We start from the raw sequence: 26,150 nt of genomic DNA on the forward strand, positions 1-26,150 counted from the left end.
TGGATTGGTGCTCAGGTGAGGCATTGCTTTAAGTTTACCTTGTTCTTACCTCATCAGTGTTGAATGGTCACCGTTGGCATGCCCTGTAGATGGCATGAAATGGCCCTAAGAGGGCACAGTTCTTCTGTGTTCAAGCAATGCAGAAGCTCCTCTTTCATTCCTTGTGTTTTGTAGGAAAGTGGCTTGGGGAGAGTTCTTGGTCAGAACTGTTACAAGGCTGCAAAAGCAGCAGAGAGGTAGTGACTGGATCCCTCCTGATGCTCTCAGTAGAAGCATGTCAAATCTTGACAACTGCTGACTCCTGGCCCAGGGGCCTTTTTTCTATTCATAGTGGTGCTCAAAAAATTTTAATGCAGTTAATTAGATACTGCTGCTCTAAACCAGATGGTTTTATATATACATAACCAGAGCTATAAAATTACAGTCTCACTGTTCAGATGGGTTAATCAATTCACAGAATCAAACAAGATAAGCATATGTTTCTTTTAATGAGCCTGGTGTTACACATCTGTTCTGTGAGGGGTGTCCTTCTGTCTCTTGGGGTGTTTGGCTGACCTGTGGGTGCTGGGTGATGCCAGCATGGCTCACAAGCTATGACAGGTCCCCGGCTCTCAGCCGTGGACAAGCATCTCCCTGTCCTGGTGTAGCATGAACACAAACATCCACCTTGTTGGTAGATGGAACAGTTCAGATTTGGACAATTCTCTCTTTTGACTATGGGCTCTGAGTTACAAAGAGCCATGAGCAGGAACCTCCTATGAAAACACTATAGAGAAACAATGCTGCTGCTATGTATGAGTTTTCCCTCTCCCTGTAATAAATGCCACTCTTCGCTGGCCAGCTAGCATGGAGTAATGCATTAACTGAGTGTGATAAGGCAGGGGAACTCTGATACCAGCTCCATTTTCAGTCTTGTGTTTGTTCTGCAGTTAGCACAAAGGGGTCTTGGTCCCTTGGTAGGCCCTGTCATGTCAAAACAATGTCAGTTAAGTCAACAAATCCATTCACGTTACAGTCATTTCCAAGTCATGCTTCCTCCCTTTAAAAATTCTGGGTGGAAATGTTAGGGATATTTAAGCATTAAGCTGATAAAACATGGGGAGAAAAATGTGGAAACAGCTGGCTCACAAACATGAGCCTGATTCCCATCACCAACATTCAGTAACGTTATTTGTATTCTAGTGTATACAGGAAGTAGAGAGGCCTGAAAAATATGTGTCTATCCCAATATACTTGCACTGTAGGATGTAAAATTACCTCCTTAGCAGAGCTGCTGTATCTTCAGGCATACAAGATGAGCTGTCCACGTGCACATCACCTCACGTCTGCCATGAACCTGCAGGCAATGAGGAGCTCCAGGGGGGCTGTCATTCTTAGGAAGGCTCAAATGGCCCAAATCCTCTAACTATGTCTGAGTAACACTTCTGGCTAGAAAAAAAAATTGTGCCCAAACTGGGTATGGGGAACTCTGTTCCTGGTATCATCAGTTTTAGCCCTTGCTGTTGTAGGTAATAGTGTTATAATCTGTACTAAAACCCTATTGCACCTCATTTTAGAAGTAAGTTAGGTGACTGAAAGCAACGTTTTTGTTACTGGCAGGTTGCTAGCTAATTCTTTCAGCTCTACTGCATATCCCTCCTGGTGTCCTTATGGAAAGCAATCCTATCCCATCCTTCCTTGCAACCAAAAGGCGAAGTAAGGCTTGGTTTAAATGTCTTGGGAATTTTGAGGACTTATCTATGCATTTGTGTGCTTAGACTTGACAAAATTAACTGCTTACTTTTTTGACTGAAAATGGATAAAATGAAATCCCTGCTTGTTCAATGAATAATTCATCAGTGAAAGAAAGTGTTGCAGGATACTATTTGGGATGAGAACTGCTTATGTTAGTCTCCATGAGTCAATCTGCTATCTATAAAAGAAGGGATTCCTGCTAACAGTGCTCTCTTTGGGGAAAAAAACACTTAACACTGCCTGCATTTAGAAACAGCCTACATTTTGAGTAATTAAAACTGATGATCCTGACAAACATTCACTTCCAAAGAAATAGTCTATTGTGAACGTAAACTCTCAAGATCCTTTCAGGCATACCAGCACAACTGTCTCCTAAAAATTCTTCCCAAGCCATCTGGTGCCTTATCTTTGTAGCCAAGGCATACAATAACTTTAAAAGACGATTGCTGTGAGCAGGCTTTAGTCTCAGGACTATGGATTCCCTTGGAAGTACTGCAGCTAGCTCGGAGCCTGTCAGCCGGGCAGCTCTGGCTGTGTCGAATATTCCACTTTTTTCTATCATGGCCCAAAATGTCCAGCTGTGGTTTTTTGGGGAGATCTCTTCCTTTTGTGGTTTGTGAAGGGAGTGAAGGAGTTACAGGGAGAAGCTGGAGTCGCGGTGTATTTCCAAATAGGGATTTACACTCCATTAATTCTCTCTACAGCGGCTCAGCCGGAGTGGCATGACATGAATGTGGTTATGAAGGCTGCAGCCAATTCACATCATTTGTGTAGCTCTCCCCACACCTGCAAAGGGAACATAGAGCTTCCAGGCTTCCTCTTACACAGATTTTGCCATCAAAAATGGGTATTTAGTGAGAAAGAAGGTAGGAAGCCATGGAGCAGAGATGGCTGCTGGAAACAGCTGGCAAGGGGAGGACAACTCTGTTTCAGCTCTGCAGATCATCCAGAGTTTGTTCTCCCTTGGTTGCGTTTCACTACTTCTGAGCCCATTCCTTAACATCTCACCTAAACCCCATCATTTCAGAAACACTGAATTCCTACCATTAAGTGCCTTATTTTGGTTGCACAGGCAGAGCTTGACAGTGAAGTTAGGTAACAAAGCCAAGGCTGCAGGCACCTGACAGCAAAGCAGCGATGCAGGTACAAACCTGGTGTGAGAGATCCTGCATTAGCTGTGCCCAACTGCTCAGGTTGGCCAAGAGCCACCATGAGAAAAAGGCAGGTTGTTGCAGAGCACGTGGCTGAAAACAGAGCATGCTCAGCACTCGCTCATCCAGGGCAAACACAACATAACTGGGGGGAGACCAAATCCCATGTGTTATGCTGACTCTCCACCACCTCAGCATCCCTAGTATGTTCCTTATCAATGATGCTTTCAGAGGAAATGAGGAAACTGGGTGAAAGAGTGTAGGAGCACATGTAGGAGGAGAGAGATCTCCTTTCTCAGGACATCCTGCACTCAGCAAGTCAGGAACTTGTGGGAATTTGCATCTGCACCATCGCATTTCAACACTGTATCTCTTGCTCCTTTAGCATCTAGGGAAGCAATCCCACATCACTGCTCTGGTCTGGAGCACATTCTGGCTGCAGTAATGATGTGATGCCAGAAGTTGTACCAAGCGATGGAGCTATAATTAAATTATTGTCTCCCTCCTTGTGCCAGTCTGTGTGGGCAACCCTCAGTGACCCGGGCAATGTTTTTAAAATGCTCTTTTTTTTGGTGATGCACCTTAGGGGTAGCACAGCCATTTTTCCAAGTTAGAGAGAGATTTTTCAAGTTGTTGCATCTTGGTAATGAAATACTGGGTGGTATATATGCTTGTTAGATGGATATTAATGAGCATGATGTGATACTGTAAAATAGCTCCTGGAAATGACACAGAGGCCCACATTGTGCGCTTCTCCAAGTCAGTGGAAGTCTTGTTGATGAATTTTGACAAGAACTGGATTAGGCCTAAAACATTCACAATTTTTAGCCAGTGACTTTTTTTTTTTTGATGGTTTTATAACTGGTACAGACTTCCTACCACTTTACAAATACAGCATTGTAAAGACTTCCCCCAGGGAGATGTCTTTGCTTTTAGCTGGCTACCTTGTGACACCCCTAAGGAAATCAAAGAGTTTAGTGATAAAGAATTCAGTATCTGTAAAGCTGTTTGGCTTTTTTCTTTCTCTAATAGATATTTGTATTTTATCACCTCTGGAGACAATTTACTATTTGGGGCAAGAATGAAAACAACGCTACTAAAAGAGTTTTGCAGTTTAATGATCTCTGCACTGAAATATTACATTGTACGCTTATGCTGCATGCAGGCTTGAGTGGGAGGGTGGAACTGATCACAGGGTCAGAGCTCCACGACTCTTTGTCCTTTGCCAAACCGACCATCACAGTCTCCTCTTCATAAGGTGATGGTGATACCTTGCAGAGCTGTTATGATAATTAATTTATATGAATAAAAGTACATGGCTTGAGGGGCAAAGTTTTTTGTACCTGCAGAACTTACAACATTCCCAGGTTGCCTTTTGGTGTGGGATTACAGAACATCTGCTCTGTTTAGTCCTCCTAGTATTACTGTTAACGTTTTGGCAAAGGCACCTGGAACAGAGCATAGATGCACATGTTCATAATATCAAAAGTCAAAAGGAGTGTATTCAATTCCTGTTTGATTTATAGCATGTCAAACACAAAAGATAAACTAATATAATGTTTAACTTGATGGCTTAATTTGCACAAAAATGGGAAGACCCAGAATTAAGTGTTTGTCAGCTGCTTTAGGGACCTGCCCCGCATTGCTACCTGTAGTAAAAAGCATAGGGGATGGGACCTATAAATGCTTGCCAGGCCAAGGGAACTGCTAGGCTGCAGTGAGACCAAGAAGTTGGGCTGCTCTGAGCATGCATTTCCCACAAGGCAGATAAGAGGAGTAAGCAAAAGGCTCCGTGTGCAAACAGTCTGCGGCAATGCTGGGAGCAGGGGAGGGGCGAGCTGGAACCAGCAGTTTTAAGTGAAAAGCCTCAAGGGATACTCACATCCATCCATTCTGACCTGAAGCTGAAAATCCCACACATTTGCAGCATCTACGTGGGCTTTGCTCTTCTTCCCACCCAGTCCCTAGTTCCTACTCATGTATCTGTTTTCCAGGGTCAAAGTTGTTTGATAGGCAAATTGAGAGCCGGTTTCCTCGCACGTGAGCGAAGCGATGTAAGAACCTTGTTTGCTTTTCCTCCTTCATCTTCTGTTCCCAAATGGTGGTTCTCCACCCAGGCAAGGAGCAAGGAATGATGTCTGCAAGGACAGGGGTTCCTTGAATTTCCACTGCACCCAGCTTGCACCTCTGTGCAGTGGGATGGGTCCCACAGGACACAGCTCCTGCTGCAATGCACTGGCTGGGAAGATGTTTGCGTAACACAGTGTCACCCGGGACCAGGCAGGAGGACATTTGGGTCTTATTTGCCTGGTGACCTTGTATGAGTCACTTTCAAGTGCACATCTCAGCATCCAGGGGACCGGTATGGGACCAAGAATTGAATTCTGCTCTGCAGCATCCAGGCACATACTTTCACATCTCCCTCTGCCACTTGCCCTAAAACGGAGACCAGGATATGAACCTGCAGAGGACAAGCTGTGCCAGCAGTGACAGAAGTGCTGTGCTGGTATTGCTGTGAATGGCAGGTACCACTTCCCAGATGTCAGTGGGTCAGAGGAGCAAAGCCAAACCAACCAAATGATTCAGACCTCGATGGCAGCAGCATGCTGTACGGGGCATGGCTCGGAGTAAGAACGGAGAGCCCCACGGAGGAAGCAAGAGCTTAAATGGCTACTGTAAGTTAGTTAAACTGTATGTTTACATCCTTTTAATCAGGATCAAAAAGAGTTGCCTTGGCACATGTAACAAGCTTGACAACTAAGTACACCAAGAACCTGCAAGTCTCATCCCCTCCAAACAACTGGGAAAGGCTTAAAACAAGCCAGCCTTGACACAATTGTTGAAAATATTCCTTAGAACAGAAGCCTTTACATGAGCAGAACAGCTTCCTAAACTGAGCAGTATCTCTGTGACCAGCACAGGCAGACGAGCAAGAGACTGAAACCCAGCCAGCTAGTGTTTGGCTGTTTGAAGGGAATGAAATCTTTCACTTTCTGACCACACAGATTAGACACGAGGTGAAAATGTTTACTGTCTTGGGTTATCTTGTGGCACTGAAGAGCAACCATCAAAGGGAAGCAGTCTGCCCTCTGGGAAATCATTGGGCAAGCGAGTGGATGCAGCAGATAAAGGAAGATGACGCTGACCCAGAGAGGCCAAGTGGAAAAGAACAAAGATGAGTGACTGGGGCTTGCCCTCACCTATGAGGAAAAGGAAATGGTAAAGAGGGTGAAAAGCAGTGCAAAAAAACGCAGGAAATCTGGGCTCCTTGAGTGCATTCTTGAAGCAGCATTGCACTGCCTTAAATTACCCACTGAAGTTTGCTGTTGTGATCAAGTTCTCGTTCCATAGTTTATAGAAGCAGCATTTGCAGCTCAACTTTTGCTGTATTTACGTAGGCAATATTCCCAGTGTTTTAAAGGGATTTTTCCATGGGTAGGTACGGGCTCTTAGAGGTTACTGTTGACAGGGTTAGGACTTGGATTCTGCACAATTACCATGCCGTAAGTATTAACAGATCATTCCTAATAGGAAAGTTATTTGAATTTAAGATTGTAGCTTAGTTCCTCTAAACTCTGCATCATCTATTTACTTACAGTAGAGCTTTCCTTCTGCACTTTCTAATCTCCAGCTGTAAAGATTCAGATGTTGCACAACGTACAACTCTGATGTATAACAATGGAAATGGCATTGTAAGTAGGTAGTGCCATGCCCCTAGAACATGTTTAGTGCTGTTGAAAAGCCAGCATTTCGTCTCGGGAGCACATCAGTCCACTCCCAACTCTTCCTCATAAATGAAACCTTATTAGTCCCTCCATGGGTCAGCTCCCCTTTTCTGAAAGACTGGAGGGGTTTTGTTTCTTGCCTACCCTCATGTCTGTCCATGCTAAGATTTCAGATCAGTGAACGATCCTGTGAGGATGCTCAAGACAACCTCGCTCCACTCAGCTCAGTGCCAAAAATGAAAAGGATCCAGCCCACCCAAGTCACAGGTATTTGCTGGCATTTCTCAGGCTGTGCCAGCTCCTGAGTATCTTCAACCACCCAGAGCCAAATTAACTGGCTACCAGGTAGAAAACTAAGAAGAAAAAAAAAAAAAACACCTACGAAAACTTTTTTTTCATGTGTCAGTGAGCTGAACAGGAGCAAGGCAGCTCCCACCAGCACTGGACCCGGCACAAGAAGATGCTGAGGCTGGGAGTGGTGGGATGTAGGACTCTTGTGAAACAGGGACAGCGGCGGCTGCCCTGGGGCACTCTACAACCCAGATAAAACAGCAGCAGACCTGTTTCCCAATATCATCCTGATCGGAAGACAAGGAGATGAGTGAGGGTTGCTCCTCTCTCCCCCAGGACGTCGGCAAGACAAGCTCCACGTAAGCCTCCTTCCCTCCCCTCTGACTCAGCTCTAATGCTATGCTTAGCTTTTCACTCTCTCCTTCCTCAGGCAACTCTGTTCACTTTTCTCCACTCCTCCTTTGCTGACCAGCAGCTCGATATCGCTCAACACACCCAACTGCCAGTGCTGGATTGCCCAGGCACTCCCAGGACACTTGTCTGCACCCACCTGAGCTTGGGATACGGCTTCCCCTTCCCTGCCGCAACTTCTGGGGCCCTATCCCAAGCTCAGTCACCCCATATACCTCTCCTTGTGAAATCTGAAAGCTTTGGGGCACATGTGGGAGATTTGGGAAGGTACTGGAGGACTGTCATGGGTTTGGTTATGTACACGGTGCTCCCATTATCTTGGCAGAGCTACACTGCAGCTCAGGGAGCAGATATTACTCCTGCTATGAGTTAAGTCATTCATTTGATGACAAGATAGAGAAAAGCCCAAAGAATTGGAGCAAGGAAACACGTCTAGAGGGAAGGCTGGGTTGCTGTGCGATGATGTTACAAAATGCCCCTTTTTGTTCATCCAGCAGCTGAAGGATCTCAGTGGCTTTTCCGACTCAACCAGGACACAATTCAGAATAGGACAAGTGTGGATGTCATGTGCTTTTGTGCCGAGCCAGGAAGGGCCTTGCAAGCCAGGGGTTTGTGTGGCAGCCCCAGCAGGCTTTGCAGATTGAAGTTCTTTTAGAATAGTTTGGTCTTTCTCCCCTTCTGAGGATTTCCTTCTTAATGCACATGCATGAGCAAGCGATTAGGTTCTAGGATAGGAAGATGTTACTGTGCAAGCCCTTTACAGCATTACAAGAAAATCTGGACCAGGTTTGCTCGTAGACAGGTGAGTGCACAGAGATACAAGCACGTTTGGTTATTGGGAAGAGCTGCTCCTGGCAGTAGATTATGCCTTCCACAACAGGCATGTCACCACTCCTGTGCATCCCATGATGGAAGGAAGGAAGGAAATACCTCTGCTCCCCAGAACTGGGGGACCATCAGGCAACCATGGCTGTGCTCAGGCCAGCCCTGAGGCTGGACACAGTGAGAAGAATCAACACGGTTGCCAGCGCTGACTGCACACGAGGCAACTCAAGTCTGGAAGCAGCCCAGCTATGCCAAACCCCTGGGGGAGTTATCTTATTGCAAGCATCTGAGACTTAAATTAAACATAGTTTATGAGTGTGGGCACAATGCCATGCTGGGAGGTTGTGCCATTAGGTCTTGCCCTAAAGGTGTATTGACATGGGTCTTCACCAACGTGGAGATTCCTGCACCATCCTCAGCTTTGCAAAGCTGCTGCTGAGGACCTGCCCAGCAACCCTGGCCAGCCAGCTGCAGTCTTAAAGACACATGGCTTTGCAGGTGATCCTTCGCTTATTTGACTTTTATATTCATTGTACAAAATTAATAATTTACTGCTAGTGGTTGAGGTTCATAGGGCTTCAGAAGTTAGTTTAAAAGAGCTGGGTGGTGCTATTTTGCCCAGTAGTGGATTCTGAATTGATTTTTAAGATTCCCTTTCTGCAGCGAATACTGATATTTCTGTTCTTTGTACAAAAATTGAGTGAAGAAAGTACAGAACTTTGAAATTTTCTATGGAAGTGAAAATTCAAACTTCCACCTAATTTCTTTTGCCTTACCTTACAAGCTTTAAATTTTATTGCATCTTTCCTCATTTTGGGAAAAAAAAAAAAAAGTCTTGGTTTGAGGAAAGGTAAAAGACAATACTTAATTACATTTAGCTGTAAAGGATGTCTTAATTTTGTATAGAAAACTTCCAAATTGTAAAGCCAAACAAAACAAACTCAGATAAGGAAATAATGTTTCTTTTCCTTCAGGCTACCTGAAGACTGCGCATCACAACTCTAACTCTAAGCCTTGGTTTAAGCAGCTCCTGTCTGAGAAATGGAGATGCAAGCAACTGCTATCAGGAGGAGTCTTCAATTGTTGGTACACATCTTCGAGCTATTAAAAAAAAGAAAAAAAACAATTATGTAAGAAAACTCGGCTCTGTCACTCACTGGGAGGAAAGTGGCTCTTCCTCACGGGACCGGGCAGATCAGGCAGTTGCCAGTGCTGCTGTGCCTGGGACACTTCGCGTTTTTAAACCCACCTTGCGAAGCAGCCGGCGGGGAGCAGCTGCAGCCGCTCGGGCCGGCGGTCCAGGCTCCCCCCCGTCCAGCTACAGTGAGGACTTCTCTTGGCGAAAACCTGCGATTCCGGCGTTCCTCGGGAATGAAAGAAAGTGACATGTTGGAAGAGGAGGGGGGGCGCGAGAGGAGGAAGGGCTGTCCCTGCTCCTGCAGGGCGGGATCTTTTCTCCTGCTTGATCTATGGATCCCGCCCCCTTAAATTGGTTCCCGGGAGCGCCCCGTCCACCAGCCCGACTGGGGGGGAGAGCGGAAAGCGAGGGAGAGCAGGCGGGCGGGCGGCCGGCTGCCCCGTCCCGGCCCGTCGGTCCCGGCCCGTCGCCCCCGCGCACCATGCGCGGCCCCCGGCGCCCCTCGCCCCGCCGGCCCGCCCTCCCCTAACACCACCCGGCTCTAGCGCCTTCCTCCGGCTGCGCACCGAGGGGGCGGGGAGGGGGGAGAAAGGGGGCAAAAAAAAAGAAAAAAAGAAAGGGAGGAAGAAGAAGGAGCAAAAGAAGAGCCCGAGGAGAGCAGGGAAGGACTGCGCTCCTCCGAGGACAGCGCGCAGCACCATGCAGCTGGCGCCGCTGGCGCTGGCACTCACCACGCTCTTCATCGACGGCTTGAGGACAGGAGCAAGGAGGCAGAAGCTGCACCCCAGGCAAGGTAAGGGTGTGCTCGGGGAGGGCTGGGAGGGCGAACCTGGGGGCTGGTGGGCTGCCTTCTCCCGGGGGCTGGGGGGCTCGGCCTCCCCGCTCAGGGGCATGTGCTTCTCTTCCCTTGCAGCCAAGCTGCTGGAGAAACTCAGCGAGTACGAGATCGTGACTCCTACCCGGGTGAATGAGTTTGGCGAGCCCTTTCCCTCCGATGTCCACTTCAGGCGGCGGCGGCGGAGCACCAGCGCTGGACCCGACGCCTGGACGGCCGCCGCCGCCGCTGCCTCCCCCAAGGCGCACTACAGGCTCTCCGCCTTCGGGCAGCAGTTCCTCTTCAACCTGACGGCTAGCTCGGCCTTCATCGCCCCGCTCTTCACCGTCAGTCTCCTGGGAGAGCCCGCCGCCGACCAGCGGCGCCTCTACGCCGAGGCCGCCGACGCCGACGTGAAGCACTGCTTCTACCGGGGGCACGTCAACGCCCGCCCGCGGCACACCGCCGTCATCAGCCTCTGCTCCGGGATGGTGAGACCCGCGTCCCGCTCCCGGCTCCGGCCCCACCGGGCGCCCAGCGGCGGCGCGCCGGGGCGGAAGCGGGGAGGAGGAGGAGGAGCAGGGCGAAGGGAGGGTGGGCAGAGGGATGGGGACGGCCCCTTCCCCCCGCCCTCCGGCTGCGGGATAGGGCTGCTCCGGCTCAGCCCGGTCTGGGGTTTCTCCCACCCTGCTTTTCTTATTCCGTCGGGTTCTGGCAGCGGGGTGAACCCCTCCTGCTCCGCGGGTTTTGGTGGAAAAACTGCCACCCAGTGGCACCCCGGGTGGGAGATCAGCGAGTGTAGACCCGGGACACGGACACCCTCCTGTTCCCGGGGTGCCGATGAGGGCTGCAAAGAGATGAGTGGGGGCTCGCCAGCAGCGCTGACCCCAGCGCCGTTCTGCAGCCCGGGCATAGGCTGAGCAGAGACGAAGGCAGGCTGCCTGTTAGCTCCTCTTGCCATCCTGATGCCCTTCAGTGCAGGGGAATATTGGCAAAGTGATGAGCAGTGGCTCCCAGCAGGACTGACCCTTCAGGCTGCCCTGGTGACTTTCTTCACCCCCGTCCCTGTCCCAGCTGCTCCTCTGCTGGTTTCTGTCTGGTCCAGCAGCTCCCCTGGGTGAAAGTGTTCACCCAGGCTAGTGCACATGTGTGTGGTTGGGCAGGACTTCCTTCCAGTTACTGGTCATACAGCCCAGACTAGGATGACTACAGGATGTTCTTTTGTCTTGGTTATCTTTTATTTACTTGCTAAATCGTTACATTCATAGTTCTATGGAATTAGGAGTGTTGGTGTCTTCTCATAAGCAGGGATTTCACTGGCTGGACACACCTCTCTGGTCCTTATGTCCGAGTTTAAAGCTTGTCTTGGGGAGAGCTGCTGTATGAAAACCAGTGCAATGTGATGGGGTTGCACTGAGGCCTCCAGTACACTGCAGCATCATCTCCCCCTGGGCAGGGGTGGCTTGGTAAATGTCGCTTGCATAGGGACGAGGTCTGGCAGATGTGCCCCTCTCATGTTCCCTTTCTATGGATTAATAACTTGCTTTCCTGAAGTTCCAGAGGTATGGCTGCAGGGAGCAGTGCAGCTGGGCATGGGTGTGATGAGAGCTGGTGCTCCAGCCCATGCCTTCGCAGGGGTGGCTGCAGAACTGGGCACTCATGCAAGTCCCTTGTTAACCACTCATTTTCTTGAGTAGTCCTGCCCCATGGTTTGTCATTACCCAAAGTTGACTGTCTGCCCCTCTCTGGTCTCTCTCAGCTAGGCACGTTCAAATCTGATGATGGCGACTATTTCGTAGAACCATTGCTATCGCTCGAAGAACAGGAGTATGAAGAAGAGCACAATAAACCGCATCTAGTCTACCGACACCGAACATCTCCAACCAACTCTTCAGGGGACAGGCAGACTTGTGATACTCCAGGTACTCATTTTGTTACTGCCATTGATTACCTGGCACTTATGGAAGGGAACAAATTTCCAGTAAAAAGCCAGTAGGTTTGTGTGGGGCAGAAGGGGTGTCAGTCTGAGGGACCCCTCTAGAAATGGTACCGCGGGTTCTAGGACTGGGCTCACAGTGGTACTGCTGTCCTGGAGAGACATGGTGTGCCTGTGCTTTCTAGTAATCGGTTATAAGGAAGTTGTGGTCAGGAAAAATATTATGGTTTCCATTTCATTCCTGCTGTAAGGCTGGCAAGAGATCCTTTGAGCTGTCTTTCCTTAAAAACTCATGAGCCTTTAAACCTTCCGTCTTCTCCTATGTGTAATTCTTAACCACCCTTACCTGTTTTGTTCTCTGTCTGAAATTTTGTTTCTGTCCTTTAAATGACATCCTTCTGCCTTAGTCTTGCTGTACTCCTGGTCTTCCTTCCCCAAATCTGATTGTGAGTTGCAACATCTTATTTTTTTCTAGTGAAAATGAGAAGGTCCTAACACCAACTCTGACAGTTCTTCCCTTATTAATCACTTTTTCATGGTTCATTTTCAAAGGCTTTTTTTTCCCTCATGGCCCTTCCTCCACCAGCACTATCTTCCTGACCTCCTTGCTCCCTTTTTCTAGTCTTTGCACATATGAAAGAGCACAAGCCTTTTTATCTCCCCTTCACGTGCCTTGGTGAGCAATAGCCTTCCTTCTACTGTCCCTATTATCTGCAGTGGCCTCCTGCTGCTCTCTGCTTCGTTGACTTCCTGATTTTCACAACTAATCCTCTCCTTTGGCAGCAAATAACTAAATTCTGTCTGAAGAAGCTTATTCCTTCAGTCTCCTGTTTCACCTGCTGTTTTGCCCTCCTCCTTTGGCCTGCAGCTAGATCTACAGGAACTTTAAAGCCCAAACAGAGTAGACCTTGAGTGGCTTCCCTTGTGCAGGCTGTGAGCTGCTCATGTGCTGCAAAGCGGGTGGAGTTGCTCAGGGAGTAAAGGTACCACTGGAATAGAAGTGTGGTGCCAAACTTGGGCTTTATTGAGCATACGTGACTCATTTGACACCCATGACTGTGGATTGTGGCTGTGCTGTTGAGCTGTTGTTCTGGTCAGCTTGCACTGATCATGCAAAGCCAGAAGATGCTCTGTGACTAGCTAGGGCTGATGCACTAGCAACATGTGTTTCTTCTAGAAAACACGCGGATACACGTCCATGTGCAAACATACGTGCTGGGGGACAATGGTACCTCTCACAAGGCTGTCATTGTTTGTTCTTCCAAGGGTTGCTGCTGGACTATGCCATTCTGGTTTCTCTCTTCCAGCTGTTTCTGCTCCCTTCTTTGAGATCAGATGCAGGAGACTCAGAACAGTTGGAAAGAAACATGGAATCTGGCACATTGCATCAGTAGCCCTTGGAGGAACGGAGCAGCAGATCACAGGACTCATTGAAGCAAAGGTAGCCGGGAGGGCTCTCACATTCACTTGTGGACTTTACTCTGTGCTATTTTAACAGTCTGCTGTATTTCACCCTGCTTACATGTATCACAGCCTCTATTTAGGGTATTATTCTTTTGGGTTATGATTCACAAGAATAATACCCTATTAGCATTACCTACATGGTGTGTATTTCTTCTCTTTTCCAGTGTGTTTTGCTTCTTGCTTGTCTTTGTTTCCCTGCTCTTCTTAGTTACTTCATGTAGTGGAGAGAGTAGTTGTAGCTTCTCAAGTACAAGTTTAAGGGTTCCAAATAGGTATGACAGTCTTGCTTGCCCTCCTGTCCTCTCTATCTCTCCCTCTCCCTTTTACCACTGTCCAAATTTTTGATAGGGAATGATGCTTTGGTCATACATGTTTGATGAACAAGCCTTGGTCACTTTGTTTAAGGAGCAAGTGCAGGGCAGCTTGGACTATGCTGAACCTTGGTGTTCCCCCCTGGGATTACATCTAGTGGAGATGGTATCCCTCGTGTCTTTGGAGCCGAAGGGAAAAATTGTAGCAGCTCTTACTGGTTTGGATGGTGTGCATCTGTTGCTCCTACCAGAGAAAAGTGGTTTTGTGAGAGTTTGAGAGTTTGTTATAGCTGTAGAGTGTTGTGTCGATCCAGCCTTTTGTCAGAAGAACATGTGAAAAGATGCCTTTACATTGCAAGCTTCTGGCACGGACTGAAATTTGCTCAAGGAGGAAATTCATGCAAGGGAAATCTGCAGTAACCACCCTGCAGTGAGCAATGGAGCCTGTGTTGCCGGGCAGTGGTGCTATTAAGAATGGCTTTCTGATAGTCTTCTTCCTGGAAATGATTAATAAGCAACATACTGGTGAGCCCTTGCCGTGATGATGTAATTATAGACTTCTTGCAGTATCCAGGAAAAGTTTCCCTTGTGAGCTGACTGACAGATTGAGTAAAAGCTTTCATTTCCAGTGGTCTCCCTGGTGTTACTTTTCATTTTCAGCGTCCTCAGGTCAGCTTAGAAAAACAGGTAGTTGATTTTGTTAAGTTTTAATTAGCAGTTTCTGATGACAGTTGTAGGTCCTCTGACATATGAGATACTCTGCAGATGTTCTGAAAAAAAGATCTCTCTCCTCAGAACGCTGATGGATATCAAATGCAAACTGTGCTCTGCATATGAACTTTCATAGCCCAACACCCAGGTCTCCTGGCAGTGCACTTCAGCTGTCTGGTGTATAGCTCAACTGCTGCAATAAAAACTTTTGACAAAGTTTTCCTTGGGGTAATGGGTTAATGTAGTTTCAGTCATAGGAAATGGTGCAATTTCTCCTCATTCCCTTCTTTTAGTTAGTACCATGAATCAATTTGTCATCTGGTCGAGGATCTGGCAGAGTAATTAGTTGTGTTTTACTGAATAGCCCTGATGGGATGAAGACTTGGCCAGGCTCACGGCGTGATGTCACTAGGTGCAGCGCCGCTACCACCCATCGCTTCACGATAGCAAGCTCTTCCGATCCAAATTATTAAATATCCGCTTTTTTGAGGTGGAGGAGGAAGAGAAAAGAAATTCTGATCCTAAAAAAAGAAAAAAAAGGAAGTGGCTCATTGCGAAGCTGGAAAGTGGAGCTTTCCTGCGCCCTGCGGAGGAACAATATGACTCCGATGATAAAAGGCACGGAGCTGCATCCTGCGGCACCGTGGGGAGCTGTGTCCACCATGTTGGCTGGTTTCGGGAGGCCGGCAGCAGCTCTCCCACACCCCCACCAGTCTGACCTCTCGCCAGTAGCAGACCAGCAAGCCCTACCTAGTGGTTTCGCTGTGAAACCCCAGAGGTTTGGTCTCGGAGAGACATGCAGCTCCAGATGCCAACAGGACAGTGCCTCTGGTCATTATCTAAGTAAAGCACTTAAGGCTACCTCTTGCTCTGCATCTCGTGTCCCTTTCTGCTGCCTCTCCTTTTTCTCACATTTCCCATGCTTTTTGTTGTTGATATGATATGTTGTATGTTATGTTGATATGTATGTATTGATATACATACATTTTTGTTCATTGGCTTCCCTGGTGCTCTTCCAGTTTTGTTGGGTTTTGTGATAGCTTTAGACTTTTACTGGATCTTACCCAGTCATTTTGCCTGTTGGCCACCCCTTTTTCTGAGGCAGATGTGACCTCTACCTATCTGGTGGCACTGAGCCACAATTGCCCTGTGGTCATGAGTAATAAATGCAAGAGTTGGTGTTTCTTATCTCCTCACTTCTGCTCCATGCTCAGCTATTTCACTGCTCCAAACTTTGCAAATTCCTTGCAGCTTGTACTGTGACTTAGTGAACTCTTCTGGGCAGCTCTTTCTTTGTTCCCACTGTGTTCACTTTGCTCTCCACATCTGTGTTTTCTGTTTCCTTCTCAGCTTCGTTAGTTAAATACCTCCCTAATCCTGTCTCATTTTTCATAATTCTTTTATATTCAAGACTCATCTGTGGCTGAGATGAGTAAATCAAGGACCAAATATATAGGGAGCGCTGGCTGTTCCAGACTGGTCAGCTGTGCCCATCCTAAGGCTGGTGTTAGACACAGGCTCTGGAACTGCCTGTGAGGATCTTGCACAAAGTCCTGGCTCCTTAATGAGAGCGCTTAAAGTGGGAATATCCACCACGGGCAAAACTCCTCATGCAGAAGCAGCAATAACACTCTGATGGTGCCAAGCTAGTAGGAAGATGATTAGAGCTTTTTCTGTTTCTGGAGGAGAGCCAAGGGGCTGTAGCCAGCAAAGAAGCCTTCCAGCAATTCGCGCTGCGGTGGTGAGATTTTTGGAAGCGGTCTCAGATGAGTACAGGATGGAGCAGATGTTACCTGTGCAGAGCTGGCGCTGTCCCCACCTGCTGCCAGCAGAGATGGGAGAGCCCGGTGACTTGGCTGCTGAGGTTGCTTTCCAAAAACCACCAAGCATTTACCAGCACAGGTGGCTACTGGGCACAGCCTGGAGGCTTAGCACGTCCCAGTACCTGCCAGAAATGGACGCAAAAGGGTCTCAAATTTGCAACAAGGTATTGCGTTGCAAAGCATTAAAGCAGTTTGACTGCTGGGGAGGCAGCATGTGTGCAGCCAGACACAAAAGGCAAGGCCCATGTGCTCATCCAGGTGAGGAGGAGAAGAGCAGCTGAGTGTGTGTGTAAGTTTTGTTGAGAAAGTTGCTGTAATAACCGCAAGACGAATTGGCAGCGTGAACCAAGTCTTTCCACCGAGCTAGCGTGACACAGGCATAATCAGTAATATGTCACTGATTTTTCAGTTGCATTAATGAGTAATTTGTAATAGATTACCCTTTCATAGTAACTTTAACAACCCTTCCCACTGAACGTGACACTGGGGAGTCACCAGAGCAGAGGAGTGCTGCTGTGTGTCTTGAGCAAGCAAATGCCTGGTGCTGCCAGCAGAATGATCTCAATCTCTTTTCTGTGTGATAATTACCACCAGCCTGCTCAGCCCTTACAGATGGTTGTCATCTCTCTCCCCAAATGCCATCTGGCTATACAGGAAGTTATTGCTGGAGCCATGACACAAGCAGAAGATGGTCCTGCCACTGTGTTCTCACGTGCTTGGGAAGGGGTGGCTGGGTTGAGATTGCCAGGGTGGGGATTTGTTAATGTGTCATTAGTGTCATGACTGGGGAGGTGACCTGGGGGGAAAGTATTGAGAGTCTGGCACCGTGGCTGAAGCCTGACTTTGTCCTTTCCCATGTAATGTGGCCTCTTGTTAGTGCAAGGTGGGTGATGGGCTCTTGATCCTACCTGAGCTGTGGTTTGAGGTATATGCCCAGTGTTAGACATGGCAATGGTGAGGAACAGGGCCAAACAGGCCAGAGGTGAAGAATTTCATACTTATTCTACAGACCATTTATATGTGTTACGTTCTTGTTTTATGGCAGTTTTGAGGCAGAAACTTTGAAAGCCTTTTCCTCAGGGCTTGATGTTTGTACTCTTGTGAGTGGTTCATGGTGAAATTCCAGATGTCTTGCAGTCAAGCTGTTGGTCTGGAGCTGCGTTGTATTATTTTTGCTGTTCCTTTTGGACTGTCTTGCTTCCAACCATGACCTTGTTTTGGTTTTCAAGTCCTTCATCCAGCAGAATTTCTCACTCTACGTGTCTGGTTTCCAGTCAGGTTTTCAGGCAAATTGTGTCCTGCTGGGTCTCACGTAACTGTGGAGTTGCAGAAGATCTGCAGGGAGGTTTTCCTAAGCCTTTGCTTCCAGGTTGAGCAATCCTTGAGGTCTTTCAAAAGTCTGTTTAAGCTGTCAGCTTTGGTTTTGGCCTCAGGGTAAAACATCGGCTTCATTCTTTCCCTCAGAAAAGTTCCTTGTTTTAAGGAAGTGAGTTGTAATTTATAGGCATATAGTAATTATTTCAGGTTTCCTTCCCTCCCAAAAACAGCAAACGAGAGAGTTACGTCACAAGTACCATATGCTAATGTAATTAATTCTATTTCTGGCTTCCTATTGAGGTAATAGCACAGTAACAGCCAACTAGAACTTGGTCAGATGGGCCTGGGATGTCAAACACAAGTTTTTCCCATACTGAGTTGGGGAAGGGATCAGGCTGTAATGTTTGTGGTATGTTACTGTGGTACTGGCAAGAGAAATAGGGTATTGGACTGACCTCAGGTAAAAAAAAATGATCACAGCGAATGATACAGGTCCTATAAGCACAGTTTTGTGTGACAATTTCTCGATGTGAGTTGTAAACAAGGTGCACACATTTTGTTGTTGTTACTCTTAGTATTGAAAATGTATCAAGCATCCACTGGGCAAGAAAGTTTATTTCCCTAATGGTGGAAGATCAAGATTGTGTCTAAACAAATTATTATTAATTTGTTATTGCTTTGCAGCTTAGACATGATAAAGGAACAGAGTGAAATTATTCTTCTGGAATCAAAATGGATGTACTTGTAATTTTGCATCTACTTTTACATCATCTATGTGGATATCTGGTGAAGGGCAGGTGGGAGAAGCAGGGAGGTATTGGTATTTTCCATTTGTATCCCATGGCATATACTACTGAAAATAAACAAGCTGACTATTCTGTGACTTCTCTTCCCACATGCCTGTATTGTCATTACCAGCATCCCTGTGGCCAATTGCAAAGCAGAGCTTCTTTCTTATGGGATATTTTTTTCTCATCTTCTGCTGTCAGTCCAGAAATGCGGTGATCTCAGTGTTGTCCTTGTTGGCCTAGTACCTCATAGGTACCACTAGACATGAGTGCAGATAATGTGTTGATGTACTTGCGACTTATGCATTGAAAAATTGTATTAAGAGCAAGAAAACAGGCACAGGGGCTTGGGTGCTGAGGTGGATTGCAAGGCAGGGATCAGGTTCAGCAGATGCAGGTTCAGAGCTCTGCAGGTAAACAGGGTCAGTTTGCCCCGGCAGTGCAGAAGGCAGCAGCTCTGCCTCTTTTCCTGATGTGCTGAAATGCCACCGGTGTGTGTCAGTGTGCCTGTGGTATATTCATACTGGTTTGACCCACAGCCTGGTTCAGATGTGTGTCTGCTCATAGGTGAAACACTGGGATGTACTTCAGCGAGCTGCCCAGCCCTTTGCAGTGTCAGGATGGTTTTCAAAGGTATTTGACCACAGGTTTTTTAGTCATTCTACAGGGCTAGTTTATTTTTCTTTCTGAACCAGTAGATTATGGAAATGGTATCAGCGATTTTTCAGCACTGTAACTTTTTGTCAGCCATACCTTAAACCAATTTTGTACCAATTCAGTGGTGCTTTTGTGCCTTGTGGTTATGAGCTACAGTTATTCAGTTATTTTGTCTCTAAGATGATCTTGAATCATTTTCTGCCACATGCTCAACTCACATATTACTATCTGTTTTCTTAAAGAGGCAATTTATTATTTTGTTCACTAGTCTGGTTCCTGTCTACTGTGCACAATTGATAGCTTTCACGTGCAACTTTTTACCTTAGGCAGAAAAAAATTCTTTAAAGCTGGAATGTATTCTCTCATACATCATCAGGGAAGGAAGCATCCAGAGTATGTGTGGTCTTTGGTGTTTGCATGGTATATAACCAGAGAATATTTTCTTCCTAAGGGAAGCTGATTGGTACTAACTGCAAGTCCGTGGTTTTTAAGTGTTCGGGTTCAAGCAGTAGGAAGAAAGGCAGGATCACCTCAAAAACATAGGTGGGTTCAGCATTGCTTTGAGCTTTGGCTCCTCCAAGGATGGAGTCTCCATAGCCAAAGCCACCAGGCTGCAGCAGTGGGACTCCTGATCTTGATATCAGTGGTGCTTCATGCTGGTCTAAACTGCCCATGGCTCTATAGAATTGCTTTCTGGCCTTGCAGTATTTTCTGATATTACAAACACAACTCCCAGGCTCTGTGCTTCAGCTGACTTCAGCAGCAGCTGCTCCTGGACATGGACCTTTCCAAGGATCTGAACATTGCTCCAGTTGGGCAACTAGGAAGCTACTTAGTAAAGCATATGTGCAAAATTCAAAGTGGAGGAAGGCAAGAAAATTAACAAGCAGGTGTGCCTGGGTCATGAGGGTTTATGATCCGTTCACATAAATATTTCTCTTAGTAGCAAAGAAAACTTTTTTGTAGAAGCCAAATATTTTGGGAGTCGAGGGAGGCAGGTCACATTCTGACTGACTGCCTGGAGGGAGCTCAACTGCCTTTGGATCTGCTTTATGGAGGTGTGTAATAAACAACTAACTTCTAAACAATAGTTTTCTCATCTATGCAGCTGGATCAGAGCAGGTCTAGGAATGTCATGGGCCCACTACTGAGGAGCAAAGTTTCTGTTAAAAATCCTAGGTCACACATTGAAAAAACATATGATGGTAAGTTGGTTTGAAAGGACCATGCGCCTTTTCTAGCAGGGAGAGGTTGTTAATGTTATTAGCTTGAGAAATAGGTTAATTTTTCTGTGTGTTTTTTGTTGTTTTTTTTTTTCTCTCCTTTCTCCCTGCTATGTGCAGCTCTCATGAACTTGGAGCTGAACTGGAATTGCTTGCATTGTCACATGTCTTATTTAATTGTGCAAATTGCTTTCTATTCTAAGGACAAGTTAATGTAGAAATGGAAAATATTAGAACTGTTAGGATAAGCGATTGCTCTTCCTTTTAATTTTTGCTTTTAGCGTAACAGTAGCTACTATTCCCAAAGCAGTCACTGGCTCTGCCCTGTCACCCTTTCATGAAGGCAAAGCACTTGCGCAGGGCCAGCATCTCCCCTGCCTTCTCCCTTGGGATAGATCCAAAGTCCAATAATCAGCAGGAATCATCCATGAATCAGCTCAATGGGCTCTGGGCAGAAGCTTCTTGTGTAAGCAAAAATAAATGGCACGGGTGGGAAGATGCCATCAGGAAGGAACATCCCTGTCACAGGACTGGGTCTCCTTTTAAGTCCCCCATAACAAAGAAGAAACTAAGGAAAAAAAATGAACATACGCCTCCAGGTCTGTCTAAAGACAGTGCAAATACCACAGACTGTCTTATTAAAGCAAGTAGTAAAACAGACATTATTCCAGCAGTCTTTTAGCCACCTCTTACATGAATATTAACTGTTGAGTAGGTGCACAGGCTTGCCTTAGAGATGAATTATTGATCTGTAGTTGGCGTAAAGTGTTTGTCTACTCATTGGGGTTTGTTTTCTCTGCAAATTAAAGAAAATATTTTGTTGCTTAAACCCATCCAATTACTGCCATATGTAGGTAGATGTTTTTCAGGTCACTTGCAGTGATTGAGAGCTCGCCAAGCAAACCATTTTCCTTCCTGATTTCTGTTAATATGTTAACACAATAGGGGAAGGGAAAAAAAAAAAAAAGCAAAACCAGGTGGAAAAATATCACACTTTTTTTTTGGTGGTGTGTGTGGCAGTAGGAAGCTGCTGCTGTAAAACTGCAGTTTTCTTATGTAACGTGAGAGATTTTCACTTCTGCTTGATTAAACAGCTGTATGCTGCGCCAGGCAGTAAGAGCATTTCTGTTGTGGCCATCGTGATGGAGCGAGATATCACCAGCATCAGGCACAGGGAGTACTGGCACTGCCTGTGTGCAACTCCCATTAAGGCTGGGGGGTGGATTTTATGGATGGGTTGAGAGCAGTGCACTGCTATTAGTGTTTAATTTTTTACAGGTGAATGTGCGCCATCTCTGAGCATAGTTATATGGAAGAAAGATGAGTGAAGATAACAGTTCACTACTATCAAAGTCCAGGAGTGGCTTTACATGCAAAGCATCCCCAGTCGTTTGTGTTTGGTTTTACAGTAACTAGGCTGGCAAACATACTATACGTGACTTGTCCAGATAGTGTGCTGTAAGTGTTGGGGTGACTTCATACCTGGAAAAAAATCTTGGTTTTTGAAGGGGTGATGGGGCTGACTGATTTGTGTGCCAGATAGGGGAGGTACACTGATACTGTATCGACACTCGGCAGTGTTAGGTTAATGATTGGACTCGATGATCTTAAGGGTCTTTTCCAACCTGAATGAGTCTGTGATTCTGTGACAACATTCCAGATATCTGCAACAGAAAGAAAGGTCATTTTTCCTCTGTGCTGAGCATACTTGGCTGCGGTGGGCTCTGGTTCTCCTGTGTGGTGCGTCAGATTGGGGCTCTTGGAACCAGACCTGGCATTTCATGTGCGATCTCTCTGGTTTTGTGGAAGGGTTTTTTGTGGGGTTTTTTTGTTTGTTTGTTTATTTGCTTTTTGGTTTTGGATTTTTTTTTGTTGTTGTTTGTGGTTTTGTTTGGATTTTGTCTGTTTGTTTTTGGTTGGTTGGTTGGGGTTTTTTTGGTTTCTTGCTTGTTTGGTTTGGGGGGTTTTGTTTGGTTGGTTTTTTAGCGTGTGACAACACTACCTGCAGGATTTCAGTGCAAGCCTGCTGAATATCAGTTAATTTCTTTTAAACATCCTTTATAACAGGTGCCTCTTCAAATAATCCTTTGCACTTCCATCTTCTTTTGCCATCTAACCTCCCTCTGTCAGACTGGCTGGAGGAGAAGACATCTGAGCCCCCTGGTCCCATCTGGGGCTCTGGGAGCTGCTGCAGTGGATGATGAAGAGCTGTGCCTTTGCACAGCAGCCTTGCCTTCAGCCTCACTTGAGCCTTGCTGAGCATCTCGCCATCCTTAATGCATTTTTCCTTGAGCATCTGCTTCTTTTGGAAGTTAGTTATTAAAAGGGAAATTTAAGTGGCTGGCAGAGGGTGCAGAGAGGAGGGGAGATGGCTAAAGGGCTGAGGTTAGCACGTTCTGCTCAGTCTGGTCTTCTTCTCACCTTTTAGTTATTTGTATGCAGAGTTGGCTTCCTGCACTGATTGGCACCGAGTGAGTTGGGATAATGTCACGGTTGCCCACGAAGCCGTGCCAGCGTGAGAGCACAACCTTGCCAAGACAAGGGCATTGATTAGTGTGGAGGAACTAGGGCAATCCAATTATAACCACAAATGCTATTGGCTTTCTCGAATTCTTACTCAAATAGCTGCGGACTCTCTGCTGTATTAAGGTGGTCTGGACTATATCAAGAAAGGGCAATTCATAGGACTTAGTGCAGAGTAAACAGGATTTAATTCTTAAATGCTCTATTGCCTATTTACACATAGGGCAAAAGGATAGTATTTTTCAGATAAGTAGAAGCAGGCTGACCCCCTTTGCCTGCCTCAATATTAGAGAGTGTATTTATATTTCTTTTTTTTGGAAATTATTACAAAATAACCTAAAAAGGAAACTACACAGGAAAAAGAGCCAAGAAGTTTCCTATCATTTCAATCTTGTCTGAGCATTGAATATTCCTTTGTTCCTTACTATTATGCTTCCTCTAACCTACTCAGTGGGTCAGATAAGGAAATGTGATATTTTTCACCACCGTGATGAAATTAAACTAAAGCTACAAAAGAGCTATGAGGGTTGTAGCCTGGAGTCTTAGATGAGTAGTTCAGATCTGGCTTTATATTAAATGCAGAAGCAAACAGTCTCTCATGGATGAATCACATTCAATTAAGTACTTCCTACGATGAACTGATTAAAAATTAAGTGGCATCAAATAAGACTGATTTTGCTCTTACATTTAAATAATGCTATAATTACACACTAATCAGATGGTAAATCTTAATTGTACATGTTCCATATGTTTCAGTTGCCTATTCTCCCTCTTCACTTTGTCGTCTTTGTATCAGCATGGAGTATATTTTCAGGCTGCTTTTATGTTTGGCCTAATTGAATATCAAAAGCAGTATATGTGAAACTTCCTGAATTCTATTCTTTAGCCAGTGGCAGCTGTGCTATTAGATGACCTTTACCATTCCTGTAGCACAGAATAATAAAGGGAGGGGGGGAATTGAAGCCCAGCCATGTTATTGTTAGAGACAGAAATAAATCATATATAATTGCTTTGCTATGAAGGCCAAATCCTGCCGTCCTTCATGCCTCAGTTAGAAATACAGGATTTGAACCTTTGTTTCCTGTGGTTTCCTGGCCACCTTGGACGTGCCCAGAATCCTCACGCTGCTGCCGTGGTGGCTAATTACCATCGCCGGGCTCACGTCACATTCAACTGAACTGCAGCCCCGGCTCCATCCCTCCTGCGCGAGGGAGACGGCTCTGCTGCAGGAAAGCCTTTACAGGAACATCTGCCTTTAGTTGCCATTGGCTTCTGTAAGATTACTTTAAGAAAAACCTCATATGTTGGGTTCCATGGTGGGCTTCCACAGAGTGCTTCTGTTCTGGTTAGCTGTTTGGAACAAGCCTCCTAGAACCTGTCATTGAGATAAACAGGCGTTTTGATGTAATGTGCATGTGGCATTAACTTTATTCATGCCAGAATGTGTTATACTTCACGTTTTCGTCTGCTTTTAAATCATAGATCATGAACACAGTCACAAAAAGAACAAGCGGAAACACTGGAGAAGACAGTGGGCAGAAAGCAGCATATTGTCTGATGTGGAGATGTTGAAGCACAGCCTGGAAGTGAATTCATTTTCTGCAGATCACAACAAGACTGGGAACATCACTGAACAGAAGAGCCACAAACGGACAAAGCGTTTTCTCTCCTACCCTCGTTTTGTGGAAGTGATGGTGGTGGCTGACAGCAGGATGGTCGCCTACCATGGAGCTAATCTGCAGCACTATGTTTTAACGTTAATGTCAATAGTGAGTATTCAACTAGGGGGAGTAGATTCACTCATAAATCATTTTCTAGTAGTCACAGAGCCCCATTTCTGCTGTGTTCATATGCAATACCATCAGTTTGCCTCAGCCAGGCATGGATATAATGCTGAGATTAATGTAAAGCTTGGTAAAGCTTGGCTGGGGAGCACTGGCTGGAATCTTCTTCCTTCCCATACCCATCATGTTTCCTATCCCTTCCCACACCTCTCCCTTTCAGATTTCTGAACCCCAGGCAGCACAACAAAGATCACTGGCCCTTTAGTCTACATGCTGTGCTCTTTATTTAAGCCCATGTGAAACAGCAACTGAATTAAAAAGGTACTTTGAGGACTGTGCCTTCCAAGGAACTGGTGCTAGTAGGTTATGCAGTTGCAAGGAAACGGAGCCTGTGGTCACCTTGATCCTTAACATAGTGCTGGGGTTGGCTTTCCAGGCTGAGGACACGGATTTTGGTAGCTGCTGGGACTAGGATGCAGTAGTGCAGCCTCTAAACAGGCAGTTCTGTAGGTGTAGAGTGAGTGGAAGTAAGTATCCAACACAGTTGTGTCATTTGAGTGATTTTCATCCTGTTAGAGGGTGGAAGTGCAGTGAACATATCATCTAAAAATGTCCATGTCCAAATGAGGCACTTGAGAAAATAAGTTGCTTTTAACAATCTTAGTCAGTGGTTGTACCTCAGAGCAGAATGATCCTGTAATTTGGTGAAATGTGTGTTAAAGCAAAAGGAAAAGTTTGGTTTTTGCGATACCAGCAGACTTGCTTCATTCTAAAATTGTGCTTCTGGCATGAGGTCTCTCCAAGTAGCGTCAAAGCACAGAGTGGGGCAGAAGGGCAGCTCAGGAGAACAACAGCTGCAAAATGGAAAATGTGTGTGTTGTCTTAATTGTTTGTTTCCTTGAATGTTAGCAATAATTCTGAATATTTTTTTAAACAGGTGGCTTCTATTTACAGAGACCCAAGCATTGGAAATTTAATTAATATTGTTATTGTGAAATTGGTCGTGATACATAATGAACAGGTAATGGAAATTATTTTCTTCACCTTCTATTTGATGGTGGCATTTGTAGTGAGTTGTATGATGAATAATTGGAATACCTGCTTTCTGTGTGTTGCTTATTAGGATGGTCCTGCAATATCTTACAATGCACAGACAACACTGAAAAACTTTTGCCAATGGCAGCAATCCCAGAACCACCCTGAAGGAAGTCACCTTCAACATGATACAGCTGTGCTTGTTACCAGGTATGGTGAATATTCTCAGTAAAACTGTAGCCAGCTGTGTGTCAGAGGCTGTGAGCATGTAATATATGCAGCTTTGGGAAATATTCAGTTTTTGATGTAGGTGTAATGATATTTGCAACTGTGGGAGCAGTGTAACTGTGAGCAGAATTGGGATAATGTGTCCAGCATAGTGGTGGATGACTTTGAGACTTCCAGGACTGTCCATAAGATGAAAAACTCTGACTGTGGTAGGGAGTTGTTCAGACTCTGGATGATGTGGCAAGCCAGCATGAGAAGGTC

General features: G+C 46.0%; 1 protein-coding gene and 1 long non-coding RNA gene across 17 annotated transcripts in view; one reads left to right on the forward strand and one right to left on the reverse strand.

Moving 5' to 3' along the window:
• Positions 1-3,986: 3,986 nt before the first annotated feature.
• Positions 3,987-10,359, reverse strand: LOC309443090. Of its 3 annotated transcripts, XR_014184734.1 has the most exons (4): positions 10,007-10,148; positions 9,387-9,501; positions 4,242-9,238; positions 3,987-4,165 (listed from the first exon to the last, which is right to left on the reverse strand). It is a non-coding gene; the product is annotated as an uncharacterized lncRNA (long non-coding RNA). The 3 variants fall into 3 exon arrangements; XR_014184733.1 differs by lacking the exon at positions 10,007-10,148 and adding an exon at positions 10,235-10,359 and having other exon boundaries at positions 3,987-9,238; XR_014184735.1 differs by having other exon boundaries at positions 3,987-9,238.
• The window catches only part of ADAMTS9 (ADAM metallopeptidase with thrombospondin type 1 motif 9), a 93,144-nt gene continuing 76,594 nt past the window's right edge, over positions 9,601-26,150 (forward strand). For 12 of the 14 annotated variants that reach the window (XM_082059685.1, XM_082059688.1, XM_082059687.1 and 9 more), the window contains exons 1-6: positions 9,601-10,068; positions 10,189-10,580; positions 11,849-12,011; positions 24,325-24,611; positions 25,564-25,647; positions 25,750-25,871. In XM_082059685.1, the coding sequence (XP_081915811.1) occupies positions 9,975-10,068; positions 10,189-10,580; positions 11,849-12,011; positions 24,325-24,611; positions 25,564-25,647; positions 25,750-25,871 (1,142 nt within the window). In that variant the 5' untranslated portion in view covers positions 9,601-9,974. Of the gene's footprint in view, positions 10,581-11,848; positions 12,012-13,332; positions 13,467-24,324; positions 24,612-25,563; positions 25,648-25,749; positions 25,872-26,150 lie in introns of those variants that run through there. The other 2 variants (XM_082059679.1, XM_082059683.1) reach the window with 2 other exon arrangements.

Source organism: Streptopelia decaocto, assembly GCF_964273445.1.
Source record: "Streptopelia decaocto genome assembly, chromosome: 8".
Taxonomy (NCBI): Eukaryota; Metazoa; Chordata; class Aves; order Columbiformes; family Columbidae; genus Streptopelia; species Streptopelia decaocto.